Below are 27,682 nucleotides of genomic sequence, written 5' to 3' on the forward strand. Positions count from 1 at the left end.
CCACCACAGTTTTCTCAGCAAAACAGGAGTTATATTAAGCTTAAATACAGGGGCTTGATAAACAAGGGCCTGGGCAGGGGAGGGAAAAAAGAATCCAAAAATGCCACAATGATGTTCGGACTATTTTTCACTCACGGTCATGGGCAGTGTCGACCAAGCTGCATTTCAAAACACGAAGCAGATGTTTACCTAGACAAAGAGAAAATATGGACAAACGGGAGGACACAGAGAGGGCCTTGACTGTGATTGGGCAGACATTGTAAATGTCAACTCTTACTACATGGAGGCGATTCACTTTATTGCTCAAGAATACTGGTCACATGTTATAGAACGGAGAGTGACGATTCCATACTTGTTTTGCTGCTCTCTGTTCCCCACATGCAATGTCTATTTCTCCACTCACAAGGACAAAGAAGGGAAATTGTTGACATCTGAAAACGTTTTTCCTCTTGAAACTGTATAATCACAATAGGAATGGAGAAAAGAAATGCAAAAAACGAAACATATCAGCGGCATGGCACTAACAAGAAGACATAAATAGGTACAACCATGGACTTTACTCATGAACTAAACAATATGGGGAAATTCATATTCAGTGCTACACACACACACACAGGCACACACACACACACACACACACACACACACACACACACACACACACACACACACACACACTGCCACAGGCCCCAGCCAAAGCCCCCACTGTGAAACCAACAATCCTATTATGGCTCTATTTCGCTACTGGTCTCCTTCTCATAAACAAATAGAGAAACCCACAAAAGCCCTCCACTCAATCCACACAGTCACAGGACCAGGGCACCGTAGAGCGGCGGGGAGTGGATGTGGGAGGCCCTCCCTATATACGCTCCCAGTAACACACCACTGTGCTTAGTGCCATACGCCTCAGCGAGTCTCTTCACTAGAGCACTTTCCTTCCAGCTGTAATCACGGGCTGAGCTGGCAGGGACCGGGCAGTGGAGGTGTGAGAAGGGGAAGCGTGTGTGTGTGTGTGAGGTTATGTTGGAGGCCTGTCGCGGCCGCGTGGACGGACTGATAAAAGCTGTGGGGCCGCGCTGCGACCTCAGCCTTCGGCCACACTGCCTGACGCCGTGTCATTTACCCCGCGTCGCCGCCTAACCAACGGCAACTGCTCATTTACAGGGCAGTGCGGGCTCTGCAGAGGCACAGGCACACACACACACACACACACACACACACACACACACATATACATATGTGTGTGCAGACACACACACACACACACACACACACACTAAAGCATGCAGTAGCCCTGTCCAGAAATTATACATGAGCAAGTGGTGGTCACAAGTCAAACTCATGGAGTATGAAACATGCACAACCATGAGAACACATATTATACACACACGCATGATGCACACATGCACTTACAAACTCCCCAGCGCACACACACACACACACACACACACACACACACACACACACAAGTCGTCCAGGGTAACGGTTGGGTCACATGACCGGCCAGACAGCGGTTTGGGTCCTGATGTCCCATGGCCAGACATGGTTAGCGTGACTGGGAGAGAGAGGAAGTTTAGGAACACCCACATATGACTCGCACACACATTGTCTAGTAAGAGTGTGTAGTGGTCAATCTAGACATTGTGTCTGTCTCTTTCTCTCTGTCTGTCTGTCTGTCTGTCTGCTTTGTATCCTGTCTTTCTTTGTGAGATTTCAAATTTCAAAAAACCCTCATCAGAAAATAAAAGAACAATATAATATAATTGAATATTAGAGAACATTTTCAAAATGTGTGTGAGTGAAAACATGTCTGTTTTTAGAACTCTGACCAGAGTATGAGTTTACTGAAAGTGTGAAAGCCACAATCAGGTTGAATCCGGTGAAGTTGTTCAAAGAAAAAAAAAAAAAAAAAAAGACAAACCCACAAACACGCTCATGCGCTTTAGATAGAGGACAGCGGTTTGGGTAGAAGTGAAAACGTTTTTTGGGTTTTGTTGTGTTTATCAATTTCTGTGAGAATCTTTTTTCTCGATGGTCCACATCATATCATTATTATGAAGAAAAAAAAAAAATTGTTAAGAGGGGGAGAGAGAGTGAGAGAGAGAGAGAGAGAGAGAGAGAGAGAGAGAGAGAGAGAGAGAGAGAGAGAGAGAGAGAGAGAGAGAGAGAGAGTGAGAGAGAGAGAGAGGGAGAGAGAAACAACAGAAAGCTAGAGTAGTCAGACCAGAAGGGCGTGCAGGACTAGGCTAGTGCTGGCACTGTTGCTTCTAATGAGGCTAAGATTACGATACTATCAAGTGGTAAGTGAGGGTGGAGGGTTGGTTTTCTCAGGGCCCAAAACCACCAAGTTCTTACAAACACAGATGCGCAGTGAGTCAGAGACATACAAACACAAAAACACACAGTCTTTCTCTGCGAGTGCTCAGAGACAGAGTCTCTCTCTCTCTCTCTCTCTCTCTCTCTCTCTCTCTCTCTCTCTCTCTCTCCTCTCTCTCTCTCTCTCTCTCTCTCTCTCTCTCTCTCTGTGCTCTGCTCTGCTGCTTTCCTCTCTCCCTGCGGCGGCAAAGCCCACAGTCTACTGTAGCCTTTCAGCACTCTCTCTCTCTCTTTCTCTTTTTTGCTTCTCTGTCTCTACTGCCTCTTCTATTTCTCTCGTTCTCTGCATCTCTAGCTCATTTGTGTTTCAGTTGATGCATGTTTAATGCTCTTCTGGTTCTTCACGTTGGTTTAGGCGGCCTCAGAAAAGCCTCGTCGAGTCAGAGTGGCGTGGGCCACTGCCTCGTTTGAACTCGAAAGAAAATAGAACATTTCCAAAACTTGGCCCGACCAATCAGAAGAGAGAGAGGGAGAGCGAGAGGAGGGGTGAGCCACGGAAAGTAGAAGTGACGAGTGAAAAACCAAACGCGGCAACACCGAGCGAAGAGGAGGGAGGGTGAGAGGGAGGGAGGGAGGGGGGAGGAGAAGCCCTGTGACCTCACGTGACATGTGACGCGGTCTCCTCCACTCACAGAGGGGATTCTGGCGGATGGTGAGGATGCAGGAGAGAGCTGTGGCTTTAGCCTGTCACTAGCTAGCAAGTCAGGCCACCACCGTGGGACTCCACCACTACACACACAAAGAGAGACAGAGAGAGAGAGAGAGAGAGAGAGAGAGGGAGAGAGAGAGAGAGAGAGAGAGAGAGAGAAAGAGAGAGAGACCGGGCAAACCTCAGACCCCCTACTCACCACGCCAACCTCCACCCAGGGACCACAACCACCTCCCCACCACCGCCATCCCACCCTGCCATCCCCAGCACCGGTGAGTCTACAGCAAGGCCAGAGACACCGGCGGGGGGGGGGGGGCGGGGGGGGTGTCTGTGTGTGGACTCTCTCTGCTCTCTGCCTGACGCTCTCTCAACCTATCATTCTCTTTTCTCTCTCTCTCTCTCTCTCACTCTCTCGCTCTCTTTCACTCCCTCTCACCCTATCATTCTCTCTCTTAATGCCTCCTTCTCCTGGTGCTGCTAACATATGCTGCTCTCTTTGCAGGCTTGTGGCTAGGGATTCCTGCGGTAGTCGCAAACCCCAAATTCTTAGTTGCAAACGGGCTCTGAGTTCCAGGATCTGTCCTCTCTCTCTCTGTCCTTCTCCTTCTTCTTCTCTCTCTCTCTCTCTCTCTCTCGCACTCTTTCATTCTCTCTCAACCCTCGTTTCTCTTCAAGGTTGGTCGTTATCGACAGCAGAGAAGGCTTTAAGAAGGGAGACTCTGGCACCCCCTTGGTCTCACAGGGACATGGCTTCCAACAGCATCTTTGACTCCTTCAGCAACTACAGCACCAGTCTACTGAGAGGTAAGCCCCCCTCCTCTCCTCTCCTCTCCTCTACCCTCCTCTCTCCTTCTCTCCATTCTCTCAAAATCCTTCGTTCTCTCTGTCGTGACTGTGGCTTGAGTCGACAGAGGGAGAATGATGTGGGCTGCTCTGGAGGCCCCATCACTCCAAGTCGTTTCAAAATGTGTGGCCTCGTCTGTTTGGCAACTGTAGGCGTGTGTTTATGTGTGTGTATGTGTGTGTATGTGTGTGTATGTGTGTGTGTGTGTGTGAGTGTGTGTGTGAGTGTGTGTGTGTGTGTGTGTGTTTACTCCTAAAAGATCAGAGGCAGCAACACTTCTAACTGTGAGACTTAGAGGGTGTTTTATCTGCTATGAGTGTGTGTGTGTGTGTGTGTGTGTGTGTGTGTGTGTGTGTGTGTGTGCGTGCCTGTGTGTGTGTGTGTGTGTCTGTGTGTGTGTGTGTGTGTGTGTGTGTGTGTGTGCGTGCCTGTGTGTGTGTGTGTGTGTGTGTGTGTGTGTGTGTGCGTGCCTGTGTGCGTGTGTGTGTGTGTGTGCCTGTGTGTGTGTGTGTGCCTGTGTATGTGTGTGTGTGTGTGTGTGCCTGTGTGCGTGCGTGCGCGCATACCCTCTCTGTAGGCTTCTTGTCCTTAACGTTCATATCACTGCAAAGTGGTTGAAACAGGAGAAACTGCTCCCTGCCGTGCACAGTAGCCAGTCACTGAGGCTGTGAGTGATATGGTCCTTAAAGCTTTGGGCCTCAGTGCTGTGTTTTATGTAGTCTTGATGGAGCACACCCATAATGGAGTTCTCACCACAGACATTCATTATCAAGTGGGAGGTTTTGAGAAGAGGAGGTATCGTAGGCTTGGCTCCATTGGTACTGGGCCTTTACTGGAAGTAAAGCAATGAGATCAAAAGAAAAAAGAGTATTGAGCTTCTTCACTACTTACAGGAGGTGCTTCTGGTCGGTGTGGTGTGGTGAGTGCATTACGCTCACACTGAAGACTAGTCTTAATGATGATGCCATTTGTTTCCATGGTAACCTCTGTCGTACGGCCCCTTTTACTTGGAAATGAACCTTATGAAGTTGAGAGAGGGTCCTCGGAATTGTTGCATATCGAATAAGTAGGGCTGACAAAGTTAACACTGTTAATGTCAATAAAGATTTATTTTTTTTAACACCGTTAACATAATTTCCCCAATTTGACCCAGTGTGTTGACCAGATGCTCAAAAGGGTAGTGTGCCCAGTGTGGTTAACTGGTCTACTACTGGTTGTCTTTTCTTACATTTTGATAAAGGCCCATACTTCTTGTCATAGGCTGAAGAGATTTGATTATTAGTCAAATTCCTATGGTACAGTCATTCAATCAGAAACATGGAGGACTTATTATTCCCTTTGAATTAGTTGTGTTGTTGTTATGACTCTCAGCGGATAATATACAGAACATGTATCCCATCCCCATTGCATACTGTACAGTGGCTTGTCATGTTGAATACCATGGATATAGAGGAGTAGACACAAGTGAGAATAGTTGTTGTATTTATTTATGGCATGTATTGAACCAGTTAAAGAGATACATGGACTTTTATCACAACTTGATGAATTGTTATTGGCTGAGAAGATACTCATAAAAAAAATGCAGATTATTTGGTGTTTTCTCCTCTTTGCAGTATATAACATCTACAACCCAATGTACAACCCAATGTAGAGGTTCTTGTTTATATATATATATATATATATATATATATATATATAATATAACAATAATAATTACATTTGTTTAACCGTTTGACAGACCTACTAATAAGAACATTGTTAAACCCTCAATTGGATTACATCAAGTCTTTCCAAAAAATAATATTCTGATGTGACATACAGTCAAATGAGGTGTCTATCCAAAACCTCTCCACATAATTATATATTCTGTATTATTAATACAGCTACAGTATACATCTGACGAGGGTTCCCACTGTGTCTTATACAACTAACTGCTACATCAAAAATGGCTCCCAAAAACCTCTCCTCTGGATTACGGCCTCATTGCAGTGTTAATTAGAGACAGCCACAAGAGAAGCACTACCAGATCCTAATTGTTTGCAGAATATATCTTAAAATCTTTGGAGCCGCTGCTCCCCCTCTATGCAGACACACACTCAAATGTGAGTGCTCACACACACACACACAGACGTGTATCAGATTCAGATTCAGATAACGTTTATTGCCATTATGCTTGACACATATAGGAATTTGTTTTGGCATTACAGTAGGTGCATTTATGCTTTTTTTCACATGTATACATGAACAAAAACAAATACAAATACAAATGCAAAACAGGACAACACAGGACAGACCTTGCATATTCAGTCCTGGGCAGACTTGGGGGTGGGGGGGGGGGGGGGGGGGGAAGCCAGAGTCATTTAGCAGCCTGGCGGCTGAGGGGAAAAACTGAGCCTGTGGCATAAACACACACACACACACACACACACACACACACACACACACACACACACACCATCTGCTGCTCATATGAGAACAAGCCTCTGATATCCCTACTGGAACCACAGGCGTCCATGAGCAGAGTGACAGAGGATGTTCCACTGTTCACACAGCTCCTACTGATACTCTGGCTTTTATAGTTTCCTCTTGACACGATCCACTCTTTCTCTACCTCTTCTTCTTCCACTATCTCTCTCTGCATCTCTCTCATCCCTCCATTGTATATCAGTGTGCAGACACAGTAAATAAGAGCATACTCTACATAATTGTTGACTGATTATTCTCATATAAAGTAAGAGTGTCTGCTAACCCGCTCACGTCTGAATAAAGACTGACTTGGGATCAGATCTCATACTTCTGTGGGTCCCTTATGTAATGTGCTCTGGTTGCCTGATTTTGTTTTCCAGCATTACCACTGTAGCGAGAAGGGAAAACTGATGTGCATGCAAAAGATAGGCATAAAAAGAAAAAAAAGAAAAGCGTTTTAAAGCTGTAATCACCGTTGGAAATCATTAGTGAATATGCAATATCCTTTTACAATTCGTTCAGTCGAGAAAATGAAACCAAACTGTAATAGAATAAAGTCCAAAAGTCATTAAATCCCCCAGTTCAATTTGAAAGTGTTTCAAATAAAGACTACCTCATGTAAGCAAAATACTCTGGCGGTTAGTTTAACAACTTGCATTACACAGGCGAGGCAATTTGGCCAAGGCTGTCTCTTTTTTGTCTCGACTGAAATCAAACAAAAATTAAGAGGAACTGTTCGAAGAAATCAAGTAGACTGTTAAATGTCGTCTGAGGATAACTGAAGGTTTCCAAGCCTGACTTTAAGACTATGATACATGAATCTTGAATGGAAATGTGTATGTATAAATCTAAGATGTCAACAATTATTACTGTTAAACTACAGTATGTACAGAATGTATAGTGTTTTAGATTTTATTTACATATTCATATCTAATGATAATTCGAAAAAAGTTAGTTCTGAAACTAACTAACTAAACTAACTAAAGAAACTTTCATTCATAGTTATGAGCACCCACACACACACACACACACACACACACACACACACACAAACACACGCACGCACACACACGCACACACACACACACACACACACACACACACACACACACTGTACATCTGCATGTATATTACATTCTTAGCCCCATGATATTAAACAGCGGTATATCTCACTCAGAGAACACATGTGAGCGTGTGATGTGCAACATCTGATGCGCCTTGCATGAGAAATGAATGCTCTGTACCTCAGAAACCTCACTCCTGCAGCTAAGGCACAGAGAGAGAGACAGAGAGTATACAGTATACCTCACAGTATGAGAAAGAGAGCGGCTCCAGAAGCAGTTACACGGTCCTGTCAGTTAATACACTTTGCCTGTGTGTGTGTGTGTGTGTGTGTGTGTGTGTGTGTGTGTTATCGAGACGGTGAAGCTCTACTAGCGAGGCGCTAATCTGATGCAGACTCACAGTGCTCTTGCCGTTCCCCGATAATAACCACAATGAGGTTACACCTGCTCCTCTCTCACAACAGACCTATTAGGACAGACACACACGCACACACATGCACATGCACGCACACACACACGCACACACACACACACACGCACACACGCACGCACACACACACACACACACACACACACACACACACACACACACTCGGGGGTAAACTGAGGTAAACTGAGGTAAACTTAACACTCACAGAACTATCAATACAACTTCAAGCTTGGTGTATATCAAATTATGGCAATTCAGTGAATATGAAAAAAGGCCCATTCTGTGGAGAAATTAAAATAAACTTTATTGGGTTCCAGACCTGACGCCTTGGCAGGTTTGGCTGTTTAAGTCAGGTGGGCTACCTGGTACACAGTGAGTCTGATTGGGCATAGGCACTGGGTCATGTCCTTGGCCTGATTCCCTCCACCGCTTTTCCTCCAGTTGGAAGGTGGAACTGTTTCCCAGCAGGCTCTTTAGACAGGGGTCCGTTTTAGAGTGTTACGCTCTTGGGAGCCAGCTCCCTTTGGGGGTGGAGAAAAAGGCCCAGTTTATTAGGGTGGGAATGGTTTTATATGTTTGGCTTGTTGCACTGTATGAATGAAAGTCAGGGTTTCTGTGTGCTTCGCCACAGTAGTAGTGAGGTTATTCTGGTTGATTCTGGGAGGTGGTCTGGTTTGTTCTACAACTTGGGAAAAGACACAGAGCACTGGAGATTTGTGTGAGAAAAAAATTACTTTGGGTAATTCAAATGAATGATCTTACATTATGGATGAACCTCTTGGTGAATTGAATGAAAAGATCTTTGAAGCCAAAATGCCTCAAAAAACACAACTATTATTAAGTTATTGTGACACAATGATGAGTATTGCAACTATACAGTAGCATATTATCAACATGATATAACAATGTATTAATTTGCCAAAACAAAATCTGCACTATGGAATATTGGGCCTTAGGGAATATATTAATCACTTAGACATGTGGCTGGTGTTTTTTTCTTTCCCCTAAATTAATAATACACTTAATTGGAACTTGTTCAAAGCCTTGCTGCTGAACGTTAGGCCTCCAAAGCCAAAACATGGAGATCGGCTGAGTGAGCTGAAATCTGCAACCAGATATTAAGAGTTTCAATATTCGAAAGCGATGCAAATAATAAAAAACTCATGACGACCACTGAGGAGTGGAGCAGTGGAGCAGCTAAATCCTGTCTCCAATTTAGCCCAGTATAATATCTATTTATAAAACTCAGAGGGTATACTGGATAGAAGCAACGTTCTGGACTTGATTAAGGCTGTAAACGTTTGGAGGTACTTATTATATTATATATTTACTTTTTGGTCCGTCTCGTCGTTTTCACCGTCTGTCAACACGCCTTGATGGGAAACACCTTCAGGGGTTGCCAACAAGATGGCTGCCAGGTAGAGGGAGGGAGGGAGGGGTCATCTGCTGATGATGTGGTCAACCATTGCCCAACCCTGTCTCCTCTAAACCTTCTGGCTGAGCACATGATAGTCTATGTTACATTGGCCAAGGTAACAGTTGTGTTAAGTGTTGTAGTAAATACAATTTTCTGGTGGTCGACCGAGAACCACAAGGGCCAGTTCCTTTGCGGTTAGCAACCAATCTGATAATATACATTATTTACTGTATGGGTTTCTTTAGTGGGACTTTTATTTAACCCAGTAAGAATTTTGGAAGGGTGAACAACTTTTATTCCTATCAACAAACATTACTGGAGGGTTAACCCAACACATGTTTCTGAAATTCTGTTTGAAAACAGATTTGAACCAGTATGGCATCGGCATGTATAGTGAAATACATACTGGTAGTGGGCCAGTGGGCCACTGTGACAGACTGGATCAGGCTTGAAGAGCGCTCAGGACGGCGTCTCAACCCTTTAGCGTAGTTCACCCAGAGTTACCCTGCCTGTTAACAGTCGTTTTCTGATTGTCTATGGCAGTTGTGAGGGGACTGAACTCTGTGCTTATATGCTAAATACATTACCACACCACCCTCAGACCAACAAAGAGCAGAAAATATGTATTATAGACTTACATAATAATTACCCAGCAGCAGAATGAAATAATTGGTATGGTGAGAGACACAAATGTCCAAGTCTGTCATGACACAATACGCAGGGATGTCAGCAGAATTTATAACGTCTAGACAAGCTATTTTAACTGGGACCCTCCGATGTGGAAAATAAATCGGAACAGGAACAAAATGCTTGCAGGCAGGAAAGTATGCAGACGTTGAAGATATTTCGATAATTGGATAATGAGATGGAAATGATCACAACATCATTCCTGTTTGATTCTTTAAAAGTAGTGCAACTACAATATATGGCTCCAATATTCCAATGAGTCATGGCTTTACGCCTAATTACCTTCTCTTATGAGCTGATAATATTTCATTAAGTCCTTATGGTGGCATTGATTAAATCCATATCGCTACTATCATGGCATGACCTCATCTTCTTTGTTTGATAGATAATTTAATTATGAAAAACCCACTCTCGTAATGTTTTATATCACTTATTATCCAGTTGTATAACAGATGCCCTGGACCACATACTACAGTTTCACTCACAGAGACAGCAGACATGGAGGGACGACCCGCCCTCAGGGAATATTACATTCTTAGTGTGGCATTTCTTCTGTTATATGAAGCCTACAGTATATCAGTATTCATTATTTATGACAACAGTGATTTCATATTGACATTAGCAGCATCTAGTTAGTTCATTTGACAGAAAATTAAAACTTCAAAATTAAAACATGAAGAGTCAAAATTAAAACATGAAGTGATTTTATGGGCTATAAATACAATCTACAGTAGCACTATCAAAATGAACATTCAATAAAGAGAGAGAAAACAAACAAACATTGTTTATGCCCCAAGGGTGATACCTCTTTTAATACAGTTATTTCTGTAACGGCATGATGACCCCTCCCTGCTTGGTAATACCGTTAAACAGATGTTTTGAACAACATCCTATCTGTCGCCACAAAGAGAGAAAAAAACAGCTGCATTTAGCCAAGTAGATGAGAACTATTGCAGTGTATTTTTATTTACATATGGAGTTCATTTCAGTTGAAGGCCTATTGATAAATGTGTGTTTTTCAAACACACTAGACAACTACATGAAATCACGCCGACACAAATAAAGGTCACACATAACCTACTCAAGTCTTGTGGTTTTCCAAAGGGTTTACCTTTAGATCTGGTTGAGCAACAGTTGTTCAAAGGAAACATACTTACTAGCATTTTAGAAGAGGGAAAAAGTGCTTCTCCTACAGAGGTGAAATAACTACCAAATAAAGCCATACTGAGCATCCACTTTTCAGGGCTAAGGATACACATCTAAGACATAACATCTAAACTCAGTCGAAAACCAAAAAGCTTGTTTTTTTTCCACAGATGAGTAATCCCAGTATCCACAGACTGAAGTCTTCTTCCTTCATTATGATAAATCTTTAATCATGCTCAAAACATCCATAGCCCATCCCACTTCCCAAAAGCAATAAAGTAGAAACTTAATTACGGTGGTGGAGAAATGCAGATAATGATAGGATACAAGAGGCTGCAGGCTATGAAAACTGTTTTTGATACTATTTTTTTTCTGTTTTTCCCAGAAATATCTCAAGTTGTTTACATTTAGTTAATTGTCCTTGGTTCAATAAAACAGATGATTTTGGGTTGTTCCTACCTGCCCCAAAAGTAATTTAACCGTAAAGGGAAGTGATATGTTTTATTTTATATTTGCTTTATATTTTATTCTTTATTTTTTTCTTTATTTTTATTTTTATGTTGCATTTCACACTAAACACAAATTCACATAAAACATGGATTAAGCAGAAAATGTGGGGTATCTTGTGGGAGCTACGCCCCAAACCCGCACCCTACGCTACTCCTTGATCCACCCCCCCACCCCCCCTAGACCCCCTTGCCTGGTTAGATTATAATTTCTGAGCTGGGAATTTTTACAACTCACATATTTGGCAGATACAGTGCATTTGAATTTCAAATATGGGCTTCAAGTAGAGGCCATGTTACCATAATAGAGTCTTGGTGGTCATAATCTATTTTACAGGTATTCCATCTTAACCAGTTCCAGTTCCTACACACTGTAGCAGTTTTTATTTGTATTTGGATACCAGCATACAGCAGCATAAACATTGTGTGAAACAGGCACTGAACAAGGATGCTTGTATACTCAACTCAGTATTGAAATTGTATCCCCACCATTCTGTAAACATGCCCCAAAACAGTCAGAAACAGCTGGTTATGTCATTTCCATCCTATTGGGAAGGCCTGGCCTAAGGTAACCTTGGTGTGAGTTTGTACTTTCTCTGCAGTTGCGTTGCTCACTTCTGTAATCCCTTAGTAGAAAACACCACACAGGGAATCCCCCCTCAGCTGTGGAGCAGAAGTGGTCCCTCCATCCCTTCCCATTCTCTCTCCCTCCTCAGTCTGGTGCTAGGTCACCCCGTCTAGCTCAAAGACTGTTCTCACGGACATAGACATACACAGACACATACACACACACACACACACACACACACACACACACACACACACACACAGACACACAGACACAGACACAGACACACCCACACACCCACACAGAGACAGACAGACACACACACACACACACACACTCACACACACACACACACACACACACACACACACACACACACACACGCACGCACGCACACACACACACACACACACACACACACACACAGAGCAGACTTATGAGTTCCTCCTAGTGCTGAGTCAGAGAGGAGTGTAATGTATGTCAGCATGATGACCATGTCGTTTTCTCTCTCTCAGGGCTGTCTGACCTCACTGTAATAGTCAGTAAGAGCTCACACATGGTGTCCTGATGCTTTCATCATAGTCCAGATGAACCCACAGTTTGAGGAAAAACGTATTTGACCCAAAAAAAAGATTTGTGAAACTTTACTGCAAAGTAAATGTTCAGATGCTTTTTTCAACCAGATATCCTAGAGATATCATTAACGTTGACATGTGTCAGTCGTCAGGGTCAGTCATCAGAGTTTTTGGAATGAAAGCTTAGTTTTAGGAACTTCCAAAAACCCTCCACTTTCCCAAATGATACCACAACCCTGGCAGTCCCACAAAAACAAAAGAGTGTGTCATTCTCTCTCCTTCCCACATGCCCTGTTGTAATAGACAAACATTCTCATCAGTGAATTAAACGGCTGTGATTCAAAGTCCCACAAACAAGCCTTTTTTTCAGAAACTCAATATCATCATCATCATCGTCATCATCATCATCATCATCATCAGCCTTTATCCCCACATCATCTCGTCCCCTCGGAGTCCAGACAGGATGTTAGCCTATATAAGGCTACCTATGCTACCATAACCAACCCAGTAGAAAACGTCTTTTGTGTAGCATGTTAGCTAGCACCCCACAGACCAACCACCACCAGTTTCTTTAATCAGGGAAGGCTAACGACACAACGGCAGTCAGTCAGCCAGCCAGTTAGTCAGTGGAGTGGAGGACTAGAGGGGGGGTGGGGGCGAAGGCCTAATCACCGCACGGCCAGACTCCAGGCTCCTGATTGGGTTTACAAACGCTAGCTTGTCGTCGTCGACGCTAGCCGTCGTCAGCCTGGCCCGCCTCGACGCTGAGGAGCCCAAGGGGCCAAACGCGCCAATCAGAGGATTAGCGCGTATTTAGGGCTCCACTGAGTCACAGAGAGAGAGAGAGAGAGAGAGAGAGAGAGAGAGAGAGAGAGAGAGAGAGAGAGAGAGAGAGAGAGAGAGGGAGCGAGAGAGACGGAGAGAGAAGGGACCCACTGCACTAGCTAGCTTTGTGCGCCAGGGTGCTAAATGTGTACCGGCAACGCCACTAGTGATTAGTCACATGGATGATGAGAGGAAACATTCAGTCACTGTGAATATGTGGAGTTCAGAGAGAGGAGGGGGAGAGAGAGAGAGAGAGAGAGAGAGAGAGAGAGAGAGAGAGAGAGAGAGAGAGAGAGAATGAGAGAGAGAGAGAGAGAGAGAGAGAGAGAGAGAGAGAGGAGGAATAGTATGCAATGGACAGAGTCTCTGGAAACTGAAAAGGTTCAGAGAACAAGAGGGGAATTCAATAAAATGGTGACAGCTGATTCATCCTCCATCGGGCTCCATCAGATAATTGACAGTAATCATTTAGCGCACAAAGCAGCGGATTTAGTAGAGGTGATAAACATTTTTATATCCTTAAGAACTCTCCTGAGCTCTTTAAGTCTCTGACTGAGTGCCGCCACACCCTTCCTTCATCGAAAAGCCTTTAGGGCCAATGGAGACAGAGTTGTTTCCAAGAGTTGTCTCACGTCTACAGAGGAAAGCACCATGGACAGTTGTCAGGAAACAGACGCTGGGTCACCGTTTGATTCTGGTCTCACTCTGTGGTGAGTCGGATAGTACTGGGGAGTCTGAACTCCTCTGAAGGAAGAATAAATGGGATTTCCATATCTGGAAGTACTTTGAAGCGTCTTCACATTTGAACGAGTGTGACAGAACCTGGGATGACCCAAGTTTTGAATACCCAAACAGTGATGAAAGGAGTTTAATAGGGCAGGCAGTGTGGACAAGTTTAAAGTGTGTGTGATCGTGCGTGTGTGTGTGTGTGTGTGTGTGTGTGTGTGTGTGTGTGTGTGTATGTGTGTGTGAGAGTGTGTGTGTGTGTGTGTGTGTGTGGTGTGTGTGTGTGTGTGTGTGTGTGTGTGTGAGTGAGTGAGTGAGTGTGTGTGTGTGTGTGTGTGTGTGTGTGTGCGCACGTGTGTGTGTGTGTGTGTGTGTGTGTGCCCATTATGACAGCAGGCAAGGTTGTTGTTGCTATTTTCCAATCTAATAAATTACTGTTAGGTATTGTTTGGTGAACACCTCTCCGGCTAGCCTCTCCTTCATACCACTCATACGTGACATATCTTGTCGTGTTCCTTCATATTTCTGAGGGACGGGGGCCCTAAGCTCGACCAAAAAAAACAAAAAAACAAAACATGTGGCTTTTGTTGCAGGAAGGAATGAACAACAGCATTCCGCGCACAGCCACATGAAAGGACCCCTCGCCATGAGGCTAAACGAGGGCGGCCTCTCCTGCCTCCCTCTCCTGACGCGACTGCGACTAATTAACAAGAGAACTAAAGCTGACACTGACGGTCCATTCATGTCTCCCCAGCTCCTCTCTCTCCTCTCTCCCTCTCTCTCTCCCTCTCTCTCTCTCTCTCTCTCTCTCTCGTCTCCCCCGCCCCCCCCCCTTCTCCCTTCCACACTGTTTAATTGTACAGGGCTCCTCTCTGGGTTCCGGCAGAGGGGACAGCCACACACGAGCACAAAGGGCCATTGTCTGCTGGTGAAAATGTGGTTTACAGGCCCTGCTGTAATGGCTTGGCGGTCGCTGGCAACCATGCGCGCTTCCTAATATTCGGTTCACATGCGATTTCATTTTGGGAAAACACTGAGTTATGGAGCTTTGCCTTTGTGCGAGAGAGGGGACGCCTCACAACTTATTTTCGGAGCCGGCGGGCTCAGGCTTGGGCTCGGGTTCACCCCCCCACCCCCACCCCAACATACTCCCCCCTTGCCAGGTCCCTCACGGCGCTTCTATATTTGTGTGAGATCTCGAGCAGAGACGATCGCACACAGGCTCCCTTTTTGGCAGATTGGAGAGCGAGAGAGAGAGAGCGAGAGAGAGAGAGAGTGTTTGTCTCCATTCGCCAGGCAAACGTGTTTTGGCTGTCAGACTGAAAGGCTTCCAGAGCTGCGATCTGTCTCCTCTCCTCGTCAGTGCGAGCCGTTTGATCTCTGAGAGACACCATTAAAAAACATGGGGGAAGTTGGGACTGCTGGGAGGGTTGATGGGGCGTGCAGTCAGTCAGTGGCGCGGGCTAACGGCCCAGAGAGGAAAGGCTTGCTCAAAGTGGATCGTCTGGATGTAATCATGATGTCGGTACAGTGTATCTATAAACGTCTCAGTGCATTACTTTCGTCCCCTGTTAGTGTAGGTGTGTTTGGTTACCGCTTTGAATCCCTAATCCCAGTCTAAATGACTAGTGTATCTCTGTGCTGTGTTGAGTACTGGGGGGGGCAATGCGGCGACGGGGTAATGACTTCATCAACGTGCGCCACGCCGGAGCCACATTCAGACACAGTGAAAAGGCTGTTTGTTGAAGTGGTGATGAAGTGGGAAGATGGTGGGCGATGACTTCACAAATGTGCGCCACACTTCAGCCGCAGTCTCACGATGCAGTCGTGGGGTGGTGTGATGGTGGGTGAAGACCTCATAAACCCAAATCACACAGAGCAGCCCAGACCAGCCAGGGAACATGTGAGTGGTGAAAGTAGAGGATGATAGGTTGAAAAACATGCATCGATGGTCCAGCCCACAGACCAACACAACAGGCCTATCTACCTTAAACTTGGCAACATCTACTCCTATTCATAGATAACCTGAGCAGTGACTCAAACCTCAACAAAAGCATTGAAGTAACCATCATTTCACACAGCAAATCTTAAACCGGAGCTAAATTGCAAGAAGGATTTCTTGGGATCAAATATATACAGTATACATTTTATATTCATACTCTATATTTTATTTTCATGTACTTAGGCAATACAGTAAGAAAATAGACCCTGCGTATGAGTACAATGTAGCCAGAGAGTGAGTAGCCTCCTGTCACAGACTGTTCTCTTGCCTGCGTGTGGTATACTGGAGCTATGATCTGGCAGGGCTCTGGCAATGGAGCCGTATGGCAGTTAAACTGTCACTGGGAGGAACTATAAATCTGTTGCTGAAGGTGAATGTAGCGTGATGGTGCCACAGGTGTGAGCTGCCTGCCAGTTCCACTGTATCAGCAGAGCTGCCTATCTGCATTATCTCACCCATCCAGAGGCTAGGCTAAGCTAGGTGCTTGAGAGGGACATAGTTGGTATAGGCCAGTCTGAGTGAGTCAGGCTGCCGGGGGGGTGTGTGTGTGTCTGTGTGTTGGGGGTGGGGGGGGCTGCTGTCACTTTGGCAACGCTGAGGCACATATTGCAGCGATTACCACAGCGGAAAAATGTTTTTCTGCAACATGCAATTACTACAGATTACAGATTGCCTTCCTTGCATCAGAAGCCTTCGCCAGAGAGAAGGAGAGAAACACTGGTGTGTGTGTGTGTGTGTGTGTGTGTGTGTGTGTGTGTGTGTGTGTGTGTGTGTGTGTGTGTGTGTGTGTGTGTGCACAGACAGACAGTCAGACAGACAGAGAGACAGACAGACAGACAGAAAAGAGACAAAGAAAGAGGAGAAATGATTATAACTCATACTAAAACCCTAGGATGGATGACTTGATGCATTTATGAGACACATTTAGATCATGAACAGCTAGGGGCAAGTAAAGGTTCTGCAAAATATTAAATAATACCACAGAAAAGCTAAATGACTACTCCAACACAGCATTTAATGTACGTATGAATAACCTAAAAAATGAAATGCAAATTTATAGTGAAGTGCAAGTGAATTCCCCAGCAGGAGCAAACAACAGACCTTTGAAGGACTTCAGAAAGCATTCTGGTCAACAGTCTACTACCCTAAACAATACCCCATACTGGTGCCCCTCTGCAAGGCCCGGCCCAGTATACATAACCATCAAACTCAACCAAAAGTGCTCCAATAATAGCATGGCCCTTTTTTTTGGTTGAGTTTACCATCCAATGGTACTTTTTAGTGGGTTCCAAAGCATAAACACACCACACACAACCACATCACAGCTTGCTAACTGTCATCGTTGGGCGAGTTTACCCGACAGATGATGTGAGGGTGGAGCAATGGTGACACGCGGGGGTCACAGAGAGTCCCCAGCCCCTGAAGTGTCCCCTTCAACTGCCACTGAGGGGACAGGACGGGTGGGGTCCCACCACAAGATCACCCCTCAACTCTGATCAGAGTCAACCTTTAAATCAAGCTTGTGCCTAGAAAACAATTTTCTGTTTTTTCACACAACCTTCAAAAACGACTTTGATCTGGTAGCAAAGCAGCGCGTCAAAGTGAAGTTGCACTGAGAAAAATATGAATTGATCTTTGTACACCCCCACCTTTAGAGGGGGACGTGGGTTGGGGTGACTATATTATTCTAACTCTCCCTGCGCATTAGGATGAGGAAGACCCTCTTGCCATTGCGTGGTCAAATTGCAGACTTTATTCAATCTGTAAAGTGTTGGACACACTACACTAGAGAGCTTTGACAGTATTACTGCAGCCTTAGTAACAAGCTCAGAAGAACATAGACACCCCAAGTCACATCTGCACCAGCCCCCTCTAGAGGAGAGGGGAACATAAACCACTCTCTGCTCTCAGCAGACTCTTTCTCAACCTCTCTCTCCCTCCTTGTGTGTCAGTGACTCAGTGTCTCTCACCCTCGGCCTCTCTCGCTCTCTCTCTCTCTCTCTCTCATTTCTCTGAGATGTCACTAATACATTCACGTATCATCATTCACACATACTGAATTTGATTTTAGATAGAACGAAGATACCATGATGTGTTTCATTGAACAGTGGGGTAAATCTGGATGTCTTATCTGTTGATTAGAGCTGGTGATCTGATTCTGGGAGCTATCCTCCTCCTTAAGTATGCAGGAATGAGCCATACACCTCCCATAGACAAGACATCCCTCAACAGACATAATTGTTACCTCAATTGATTCAGGGGCCTTTAATAAGCTTGGCGACACGCTGCACCTTTTAAGACATGTAGGCTCTGTATAAAAGATGGATGAGATGAATGTGTTCATTGTCTCCTTTTGTGAGTGCAGTATTTCAGCTCGTCACGCTTACATAGTAATTAGCTGCTGGTTTTGGAAATGTCATAGACGCATTCATCATATTGCGTGATATATATTCTAAATGCCTTTAAAGATCCTGAATTAGACCCTGACACTCTCATGAATTACACACACTACTCTCAAGTGGAGACCTAGAGTATTCGGTTTGGGTATTTATGCCAAATTATTCCGACCCCCCCAATAAGCCAAAGTGGCTTCTGACAATAATCTTTAACTATAGCTCACAACTTCACCAGATAAACAGAGCTACGTCAGATGGTGGAATAATTGGCATGGAACGTTTTGATCTGAGAACAAATATGAATTTGGTATGATCCAATCTTTCCAATGTGGTTGCTATTTGCTGGTCTGCACATCAAAATGGACAACAATGACCACCAACTGAGGCGACACACATTATGTAACCACCGTTTGGGAGAGAATCGTCAATCAGAGCTCTAAATCCCCATGTCAAATGAAACAATCTCAAGCCCGTCTCTCTGTGAAACATTACTTCTAAAAGCCTTCCTACAGTATATGTATTGTAAACAGTCAAATGCGAGAATATGATTTAGCTTTGGGATGAGGAGGCAAAATGCTTTGATGGGTTACATCATGCTCGGAATACTAATCACAGACACTCTTGTATATCAAGCAGCAAAAGTCCATTTCATAGAAAACTCAATTTCAAAAACGAGAGAAGGGTAAACAAGTCTAGCATTCCAGGTCGCCCACAGAATTCATCATTTATACAGAAAAATACCCTGAGCCCGAATGCAGAGCTCGTTTTAATCCAAGAGGAATAAAACTTCATTTCATAGGAGTCGTCCATTCACAACACTCATATTTCCACGGAGCAGAAACCCCCGGTTGAAATTCGAGGAGACACTTTTCGGAAGGAATGCGTTCGGTGGGTTGAGGGCCAAGCTCGCCCTGTAATTTGTGAATGTACAGAAATGTGCGACCGCCACAGCCGCTAAAGATAGAAATCTTTGTCTTATGTCATCATTTAACCTCAAACTATTTCTAATTGCCCCCGTAGCCCCCTTTTTTTTCAAATGACCAACTCCCCTCCAACGCCACGGCATATGTGCACATGTCCGAAAATAGCCCATGGCTTTATGATGGGGTTATTGAGGTTCATTCTGAGGTAGATAGATATGTCACATTGTATCTCCTCAGTCCTCACACACTATCTGAAACTGTCCCCTCTTCAAAGTGTCTTTTAAGTGGCATCAGACATGACAGACGGGTAGGTGGCAGGTGTACGTTTACAACCCACAGGCTTGCATTGGTTTCTCTACTAATGGAGATCACTTTCAAACTATTAGCTCTTACATTCTGTCTCAATATCAGCCAAACCATTAGGGGGAAAAAAGAACGGAATTAAGTTTAGAACTTAATACGTAGCCCTATCCATTTCCCCCATTGGTTTTGGTGTGTTTGTTGGCTTGTCTTTGTGGGCAAGGTAGGCCATAAAGGCTAGTGATATAGGCCTAGAATGAGAATAAGACGGAAGGAACGTGCGCCTGCGGTGGGATGCTTTGGGGGCCATATCATGCTCTTTCTGCCAGAAAATATAGCAAGGCTGTAAGGATAACACACCAGTGGAAGGATCATGTTGATCATTTGACTTAAGCCAAACTTGAATATCAATACCCCTCTCAATCTGTCTTTTAAAACAGTATAGCCTATATACAGTCCAACAGGGTTTCAGAAGAAGGAGGTCAAAGCGGGTATAGTGTAGGCCTATGTGAGGTGGGTTTGGGGTATCAGATATCCTCCAGGAGCTTCAGCTCAACCCACTGGGATCGTTAAACATCGTTCAGGGGAACAGCGGTCTCTGCCCTCGATGTCTGTGAGGCTGAAACCGTAGAAACTGCGTGTTGAAATGTAGGACTCTAAATATGACAGGCGCCCTATAGGCGCTGCGCAGGGTAGTGGGCCGTGTGGTCGGATATTAATAATGAACTGAGTCAGAGGCACGACTGAAATATCACCGTTGTCATTGTCCCAGACTGGCTTTTTCACTGCCTCCAAATAGCGGAGAGTGATAGGCGATACTCTCGAAGACATGAGGTCCTGAAATGTAGAAGATGCACTAGCAGCTTTCATATCGTCTATCACCTTTGCTCTGTAGCATCTTTTAGCCAACTTCACATAGGCGTATGGTGACCTTGTATCATTTATGATAACGTTATCTGTTTTAGACAAACGTTTAGTGTTCTCCAAAACACGGGCTACAGATCTCAATGGTCTTATTGAGGTCATTCGGTGTGGTTGTGGCAAGACTTTTCTCCTCATGGTCGTTTCTGAAAATCGCCAAGCAAAGGTACAGACATGCTTTATGATAATTGCTATCAATGTGTTTTCTCCCTTGAATTCGCTCCGCTCGTTAAAATACGAATCTAAATTACTTTGCTCTTAACGGTCTAGTCTCTGGCAGGCGTGAAGAGGGTAATCATCTCATCCCATCTTCCTCGCCACTCTCTCCGCAGGACTCTGGCTCTCTGTCTGTCTGACAGACATCAATGTAATAAAGAAAATTAGGGGTAAATCTAAACCCACTCCTATCGTTCCCCATCCACAGAATCCGCTTTCCTATCTATAGCAAGTCAACAGCAACTCAACACACGCACATACATACTTATACACAAACACTTATACACAACCGCACACGCACACACACACACACACACACACACACACACACACACACACACACACACACACACACACACACACACACACACACACACTGACACTGACACTGACACTGACACTGACACTGACACTGGTAGTGCTTTGAATATTCCGTTAAAAAAAAAGTATCAATATGTGCAGGCCTTTTTGTTTTCAGGAAACTATGATTGTTAAGTAAAACTATAGGCCTATATCTTGCCCTGCTAATCTACTTTTGGGTAACAGATTCCAATGTGAGTATACTGTATGATATGGCACTCACAACAATGTTGGGGAAATAAGTCAAATACATTAAGCCTGCCTGTTCATTGTGTTTGATCACAATCAATGTGCCCGTAGAGAGAATGAGGCATTTTGATCCGTTATTATTCGATCCTTGGAATTTGTTGAATGTTTATTCCTGACTATTCTGATGGGAGTGGTTTTTTATTTATTTGTGCATCTATGGATCATTTAGCATTTAAAATATCCTTAAGAATCAAATCCCACTTGATAATAAACAAGTTATCCACATATAGGCTATGGGACGTCAATGATTAATTTGAACTATTTAATGAAGTGATTACAATTTTTTAAAATTGATTTTCTGCACATTACTGTCAGAGATACACGGCTATTTGGGAAAAGATCGTTAGATTCCGTTTTTGGTGTGTTTAATAAGTGATAAATATACCTGGAATAGTTAATGCAGGAAAAATCCAGGATCCTGATCGAAATGGTAAAAAAGTATCTACAAAAACAACACAATAAATCATATAGGCCTACTTGTTAATAAAAGTAAAAATATTTAGAATCTAAAGCGTGGCATTAATGAACGAATAAAACTGCGAAGATAATACATTTTGTATTATATAATTCTTCATTTAAGAAAATCATGAAACAATTATTTATGGCCGTGCAGAATTCCTCCGTTTTCGAGTGGATAGGCCGGTCTGAGGTATCATAAAACCATCGGTTTCAAAACATTTTTGGGGGGAAAAACATGCACCGATATACACAACATTAGTAGCCTAATATGATCTTTTTAGGGTGCAAGCATTTCTTATTCTATCTGATGATCGTAAAATGCCGTCTCTCCCTTCCACCAGACTGTGTATAGACACATGCGCCTACTAGCGTCTGAGGCGCGTCATTACTGGCAGCGAGAGAGCAGGGCGTGCCATCTCATGTGAAATACACAGAGTATATCAGATGATGGAATTCCAATTAATAGTAGTCTGTGGTTAACGTATTTGGCACATCATATTGTTGTTGTTAGGTAGAACATAGCGTGTCTGCTTTCAATTAATTTAATCCATCGTAATCAAATGAAAGTGATAACATTGTGCCTGTATTGTATTATTTCACTTTTGTAAATATTTGTCAACCTGGCAAGTGAAATTCATTTAGCGTAAAATGGATTAAAAAGTGATGTATGTCTGTCTGTGCTTCCTGAAGTTCACTCTTATTATGTAGTTGTAATTATGTAATTATGTAAAAGCATGTGGTTGCTAAATGTGTATGTGTTAGTAATCTAAGCCTATTGCAGCTGGGAAGTCCCATTTAATATATAAGATTAATATAATGACAACTAGTATGTCAACACATAGAATACCAAAGCAACTTATAGATGTTAACAGTAAAATACAAGGAGCATTATTTCGGCCTATCAAGATGTGGTAGTACATGATTTCCATGACCCGAAATAATAGTAGAAAAAGCTGTTATCAGCTGTTCAACAGCTCACCGCAGAGTTGAGGGCACTATAACCTAAAAGCCTTGTTGTAAAATGTAGTAATTAATGATGTGACGATTTATCACAATTTGATAACACAATCTATCATTATTTTTTGAAATATTTTGAAAGGTGTTTAACAATGTGCAATTAAGTGGTGGCTTAGTCATCAAATATATTTGCTTGAATATTTTAACCTAAACGCACTGAGGTGCAGAAGGAAGCATAATGCAAATGGGCTGTGATGCTCATAATGTTTGCTTAAGCCATACCAAGAAGGACGTATAAGTAATCGGCCATATAAACATAGTTAAATAATTCGGCTGCATGTATGGCTTTTGTTTCGCATAAACTAGTTTGCCATTTCACTGAGAAGTCTTGATCGTTTCAAGCAATAGGTGTGTGTAAGAACGGTCACTGCAATAATCATGTTGACTCCTATCTTTGCCCAACAATAACGATATGGTAAGATAAGGTAAGAAAAGCACAAACGCATTATCAATAATTCATTTTGTATACAACAGAATAAAGGGTAAACCGAGGGAGCTTTCGCTTCGCTTCTATTCGGGACATTTGATTGGTCTAATGAAAGCCCAACCCAGCCGACTGATTGGTGGAAGACATCGTCACACTCCAACCACTAAACAGTAAAATGACTTGAGTCAATAATATCACAGCACTCTTCACTCCCGCAGCACCGTTCAGTCAAGCGTCGCTGTTTTACCTTCCTCTGCCTAACCTGCCCAAGGAATACACTCCAAAACATATTTAGATGATGACAAAGTGTATAAGAGAGACTTTTTTTTAATCACGAGAATAGTTTTGAATCCCGACTTATTTAAAAACAAAAACAAAAAAAACATTGAGGATAACCGACAAGATATTTGACACGAAGTCACGAAATCCGTGATTAAAAAGAAACGTATTTCGACGTTGACGTGAAACGTTTGGGGCTCTGCGTCGAAAAGTGTGAATGACTGAGTATTGTTGATAGGCTCCATCTCCTGAGCACCGCGGAGTGCGGAGAGACCCAGAGAGTGTGGAGAGACCCAGAGAGTCAACCGAAGGAGAGACCCAGAGACCAACTGAAGGAGCTGCTTCAGTCCCGGAGCGCAGAGAACATTTGGCGATAAACCTCCAGCAAGTCCACAGCTTCATCGACTCTCAACTTCCGCGAATGATTTGCAAAGCAACTGGATTATATGCATAATTTGCCTTCTCTCTGGACATTTAACATTATACTATCTTATCGTATTTGTTTACGGGGCAATTCAATGTTTTAATGGACATGTTTTTCAAGTGTTTTATGCACTCGCTGTGTGTTTATTTGAGGTGATAGTGTTTGGATGGGTATTGAAGAATAGGACGTAAACGGTAGTCAGCACTGTGAGTTTGGAGAGTTTGCGGTTTATTGGTTTTGCTGAAGTCAGTGAGAAAAAGAAAGCAACCAAATGTTTCCCAGGCACCTACATCCTGAACAGATCATATAGCACACTATAATCCGACTCTTTAAAAACCTTTCTGCGAGATAAAAAAAAGTCTCTCCTGCACCCACTGGAGAGTTACGAACTCATCGAGATAAAAGAACCAGAGGCTGCGCGCTTTTGGCTCCATCCTCACGCCACCGCTGGACCTGACCAGACCCAGAGGAGCGTCTGAGAGCGGGAAAAGACACTTACTCTGCTAAAGAAAGCCAGAACACTCGTCAGAACTAGTGAAGTCGCCCTGACCCAAGCTGTTGTGATGCATATTCCCGTAGACCCGACCACCACCAGACGGTTCACCCCGCCATCCACGTCCTTCCCCTGCAGTAAGATCGGAGACGGCAGCGGGACCATGGGCACCCCCGGGCCGCTGAGGACACGACCCGAGGCCAGGAATGTGGTGGACGTCCTGGCAGACCACGCTGGCGAGCTGGTCCGGACTGACAGCCCGAACTTCCTCTGCTCCGTGCTGCCCTCACACTGGAGGTGCAACAAGACGCTGCCAGTGGCTTTCAAGGTAAGGCAGATTACGCATTCATAGATGGTGACTTTGGAATCGGCAAACGACCACAATGAAATACGAAGCTGTGTGTGAGATATATGCAGGTGTTGTGGCAAAGTCAAGTGAGCGTAAAATACAATTGGATGTTTTCTTGAGAGCATAAATAATACAATTAAACAATAGGATTAAAACGTATGTACAATAACATGTATTTTACGCAGAGCAGTTGAATATAAGAGAAAGGTTATTTTGTTTTTGTTGACAAGGTTGGGAACATCAAAGTGGTTCACCGCAGTGACAGTTTGTTGGTGAAATTATTTTCAGCATTTTTACATTTAATTTGTTAATATTATGGTGTATTTACAGTGTTCGATATTTTTGTTAAACATTTTTTGTTAATATCATAATTGATAATCATTGATAATGATTATGGTAATAAAAGGTTTAAAATCAATAAGTATGAAAATAAAGGTCGTTTTTATTGCTTCTTTTGAAAGCAATTCTGCAGTATTATAGGATGCAATCAGTATAGGCTATATATTCACAATCATGCGTCGAAGATTGTTATGAATTGTGTTGGTATATCAGGACATGATAAGAATGTGGTTTCTGTTTTTAAGAATACAAAATATTTTGTATGATTCTGATCGTTATAATACAAATACATAAAAAAATATTTACATCGTAGAAATGTTATAGGCTATAAGGATATGTAACGGATTTGGATACGGGCCTAACAAATATAATATTTAGGCCTATTTTAGAGTGAAAATATTTCATGCTTGAAGCACCCGGGTCAGGGAAGCATCTTCGCAATGTAGGCCTTACTGCCAGACTAAGTCTTTACAAATAATAATCCAAATAGTAATTTTAATTAACAGGAATTCATGTCTATTTTTAAGGTGATGATTTCTACCACCGGATGCGGTTTTGCGCGGTGTTTGTTTGGTTTAGCGGTGTGCCGGTGACCCGGGTTGACCGCTGTGTTCCCGCAGGTTGTCGCTCTGGGCGACGTCCCCGACGGGACCCTGGTCACGGTGATGGCGGGGAACGACGAGAACTACTCTGCCGAGCTGAGGAACGCGTCTGCGGTGATGAAGAACCAGGTCGCCCGCTTCAACGACCTGCGCTTCGTGGGCAGGAGCGGTCGAGGTGAGGGAGTAAAACACTTAACCTGGCATAAAACCACTGTGCGTCATGCTGTACAGACATGCAGGGTTGTGTCATTTTCCTAATTAAAGTCAAGATAAAATCAGCTAAAAATAATTACTTGAGTGAACGTAAATGAGAAACCACGTCGCAATTCATCTCCCAGGGCGATTATGTATGTAAAAGCCAAGTGCGCGCCACCATTTACATTATGCCCAGGGTTTAATTATGTTGATTATGTTTATGATCTTCTTTTTTCATCCATCACACATATGGTTATTACAAATGTCAATAATATGTTACTTTTATGATGCTTTATCAGCAATGCAAATAATACCTTAATGTCATACTGTAGGCCCCACCACATGACTATAAAGGCCCGTTCAGATTTTATCGTGTATATATTTTTGTACAAAACACTGAACATCGCACCATTCCATAGGCTACAAATACACACACACAAACACACACACACATCATCTGGAGCAGAATATTGAGACTTTTAAGAGCTGGCCTGTTTACACACCTCTAAAAACGAGCCCTGGCATAGCTGGCATTCCTAGTCTAGAACCTTCTCTCTTCCCTCTCCTTCCTCCCTGGCCCCTGGCCCGCATCGCATATTTCCCTTAAATGTTACACTTTAAATAGTTGCAGACTGATGAATGGAAAACGCTCTCGTCTCCGAATTAAAAGTACCTTTCATTTCTGTAGTCAATTACCACACCCCAGGATGGTTTTTTCCCCTACAGTCTCTTTAACAAGAGATGCCTTTTTTTATGAAAGCTCCACTTCATACCCGGGGACGAAACACGGACCTTTGCACGATGTCGGCGCCCCCCCACCCGCCTTTCATGCATTTCATCTCGGCCTTGTTGAACAATAAACTGTCGCTGTAAGCCTTTCGGACAATCTGGAATACATTGTCTCAATCATTTAAATCATGCCCACATTTCAGACCATCAAAGAGGTGGTCCCTCGTCTTTAATTCGCAAACTTAAAAGGGACATCATCGGGAGGCAGTTTTCATTGTACAGTACAAACCGACTTATGGTCATAAACAAAAGTCTGTGTGTTCGGGAAAAAAGTTTAAATCCCAAATGAATTGACAAAGACTATAAATCTTTATGATTTGGTATGTTCATGATTTTCCCTGAATCTCGATCTTTTCCTTCTGACTAACTAAGGCAATCCTGCAATGCTCTTTCTCCCACAGGGAAGAGCTTCACCATGACAGTCACGGTGTTCACCGGGCCTCCTCAGGTGGCTACCTACCACCGGGCCATCAAGGTGACCGTGGACGGACCCAGAGAACCACGGAGTGAGTACACACCCTTACCCCTTACCTCCTCTGACCTGCTGCATACTGTATGGCTAACACACACACACACACACACACACACACACACACACACACACACACACACACACACACACACACACACACACACACACACACAGGGCAGGGGTATAAACTA

The 27,682-nt window shown here is 43.6% G+C and overlaps 1 protein-coding gene across 1 annotated transcript in view; it reads left to right on the forward strand.

Moving 5' to 3' along the window:
• Positions 1-3,771: 3,771 nt before the first annotated feature.
• The window catches only part of runx3 (RUNX family transcription factor 3), a gene marked incomplete at both ends in the record, with an annotated part of 52,429 nt that continues 28,518 nt past the window's right edge, over positions 3,772-27,682 (forward strand). The window contains 4 exons of the mRNA XM_080533183.1: positions 3,772-3,829; positions 24,832-25,073; positions 26,054-26,210; positions 27,421-27,525. Of these exons, the coding sequence (XP_080389309.1) occupies positions 3,772-3,829; positions 24,832-25,073; positions 26,054-26,210; positions 27,421-27,525 (562 nt within the window). The remainder of the gene's footprint in view (positions 3,830-24,831; positions 25,074-26,053; positions 26,211-27,420; positions 27,526-27,682) is intronic.

This window comes from Nansenia antarctica (genome assembly GCF_963989245.1).
Source record: "Nansenia antarctica genome assembly, chromosome: 1".
Taxonomy (NCBI): Eukaryota; Metazoa; Chordata; class Actinopteri; order Argentiniformes; family Microstomatidae; genus Nansenia; species Nansenia antarctica.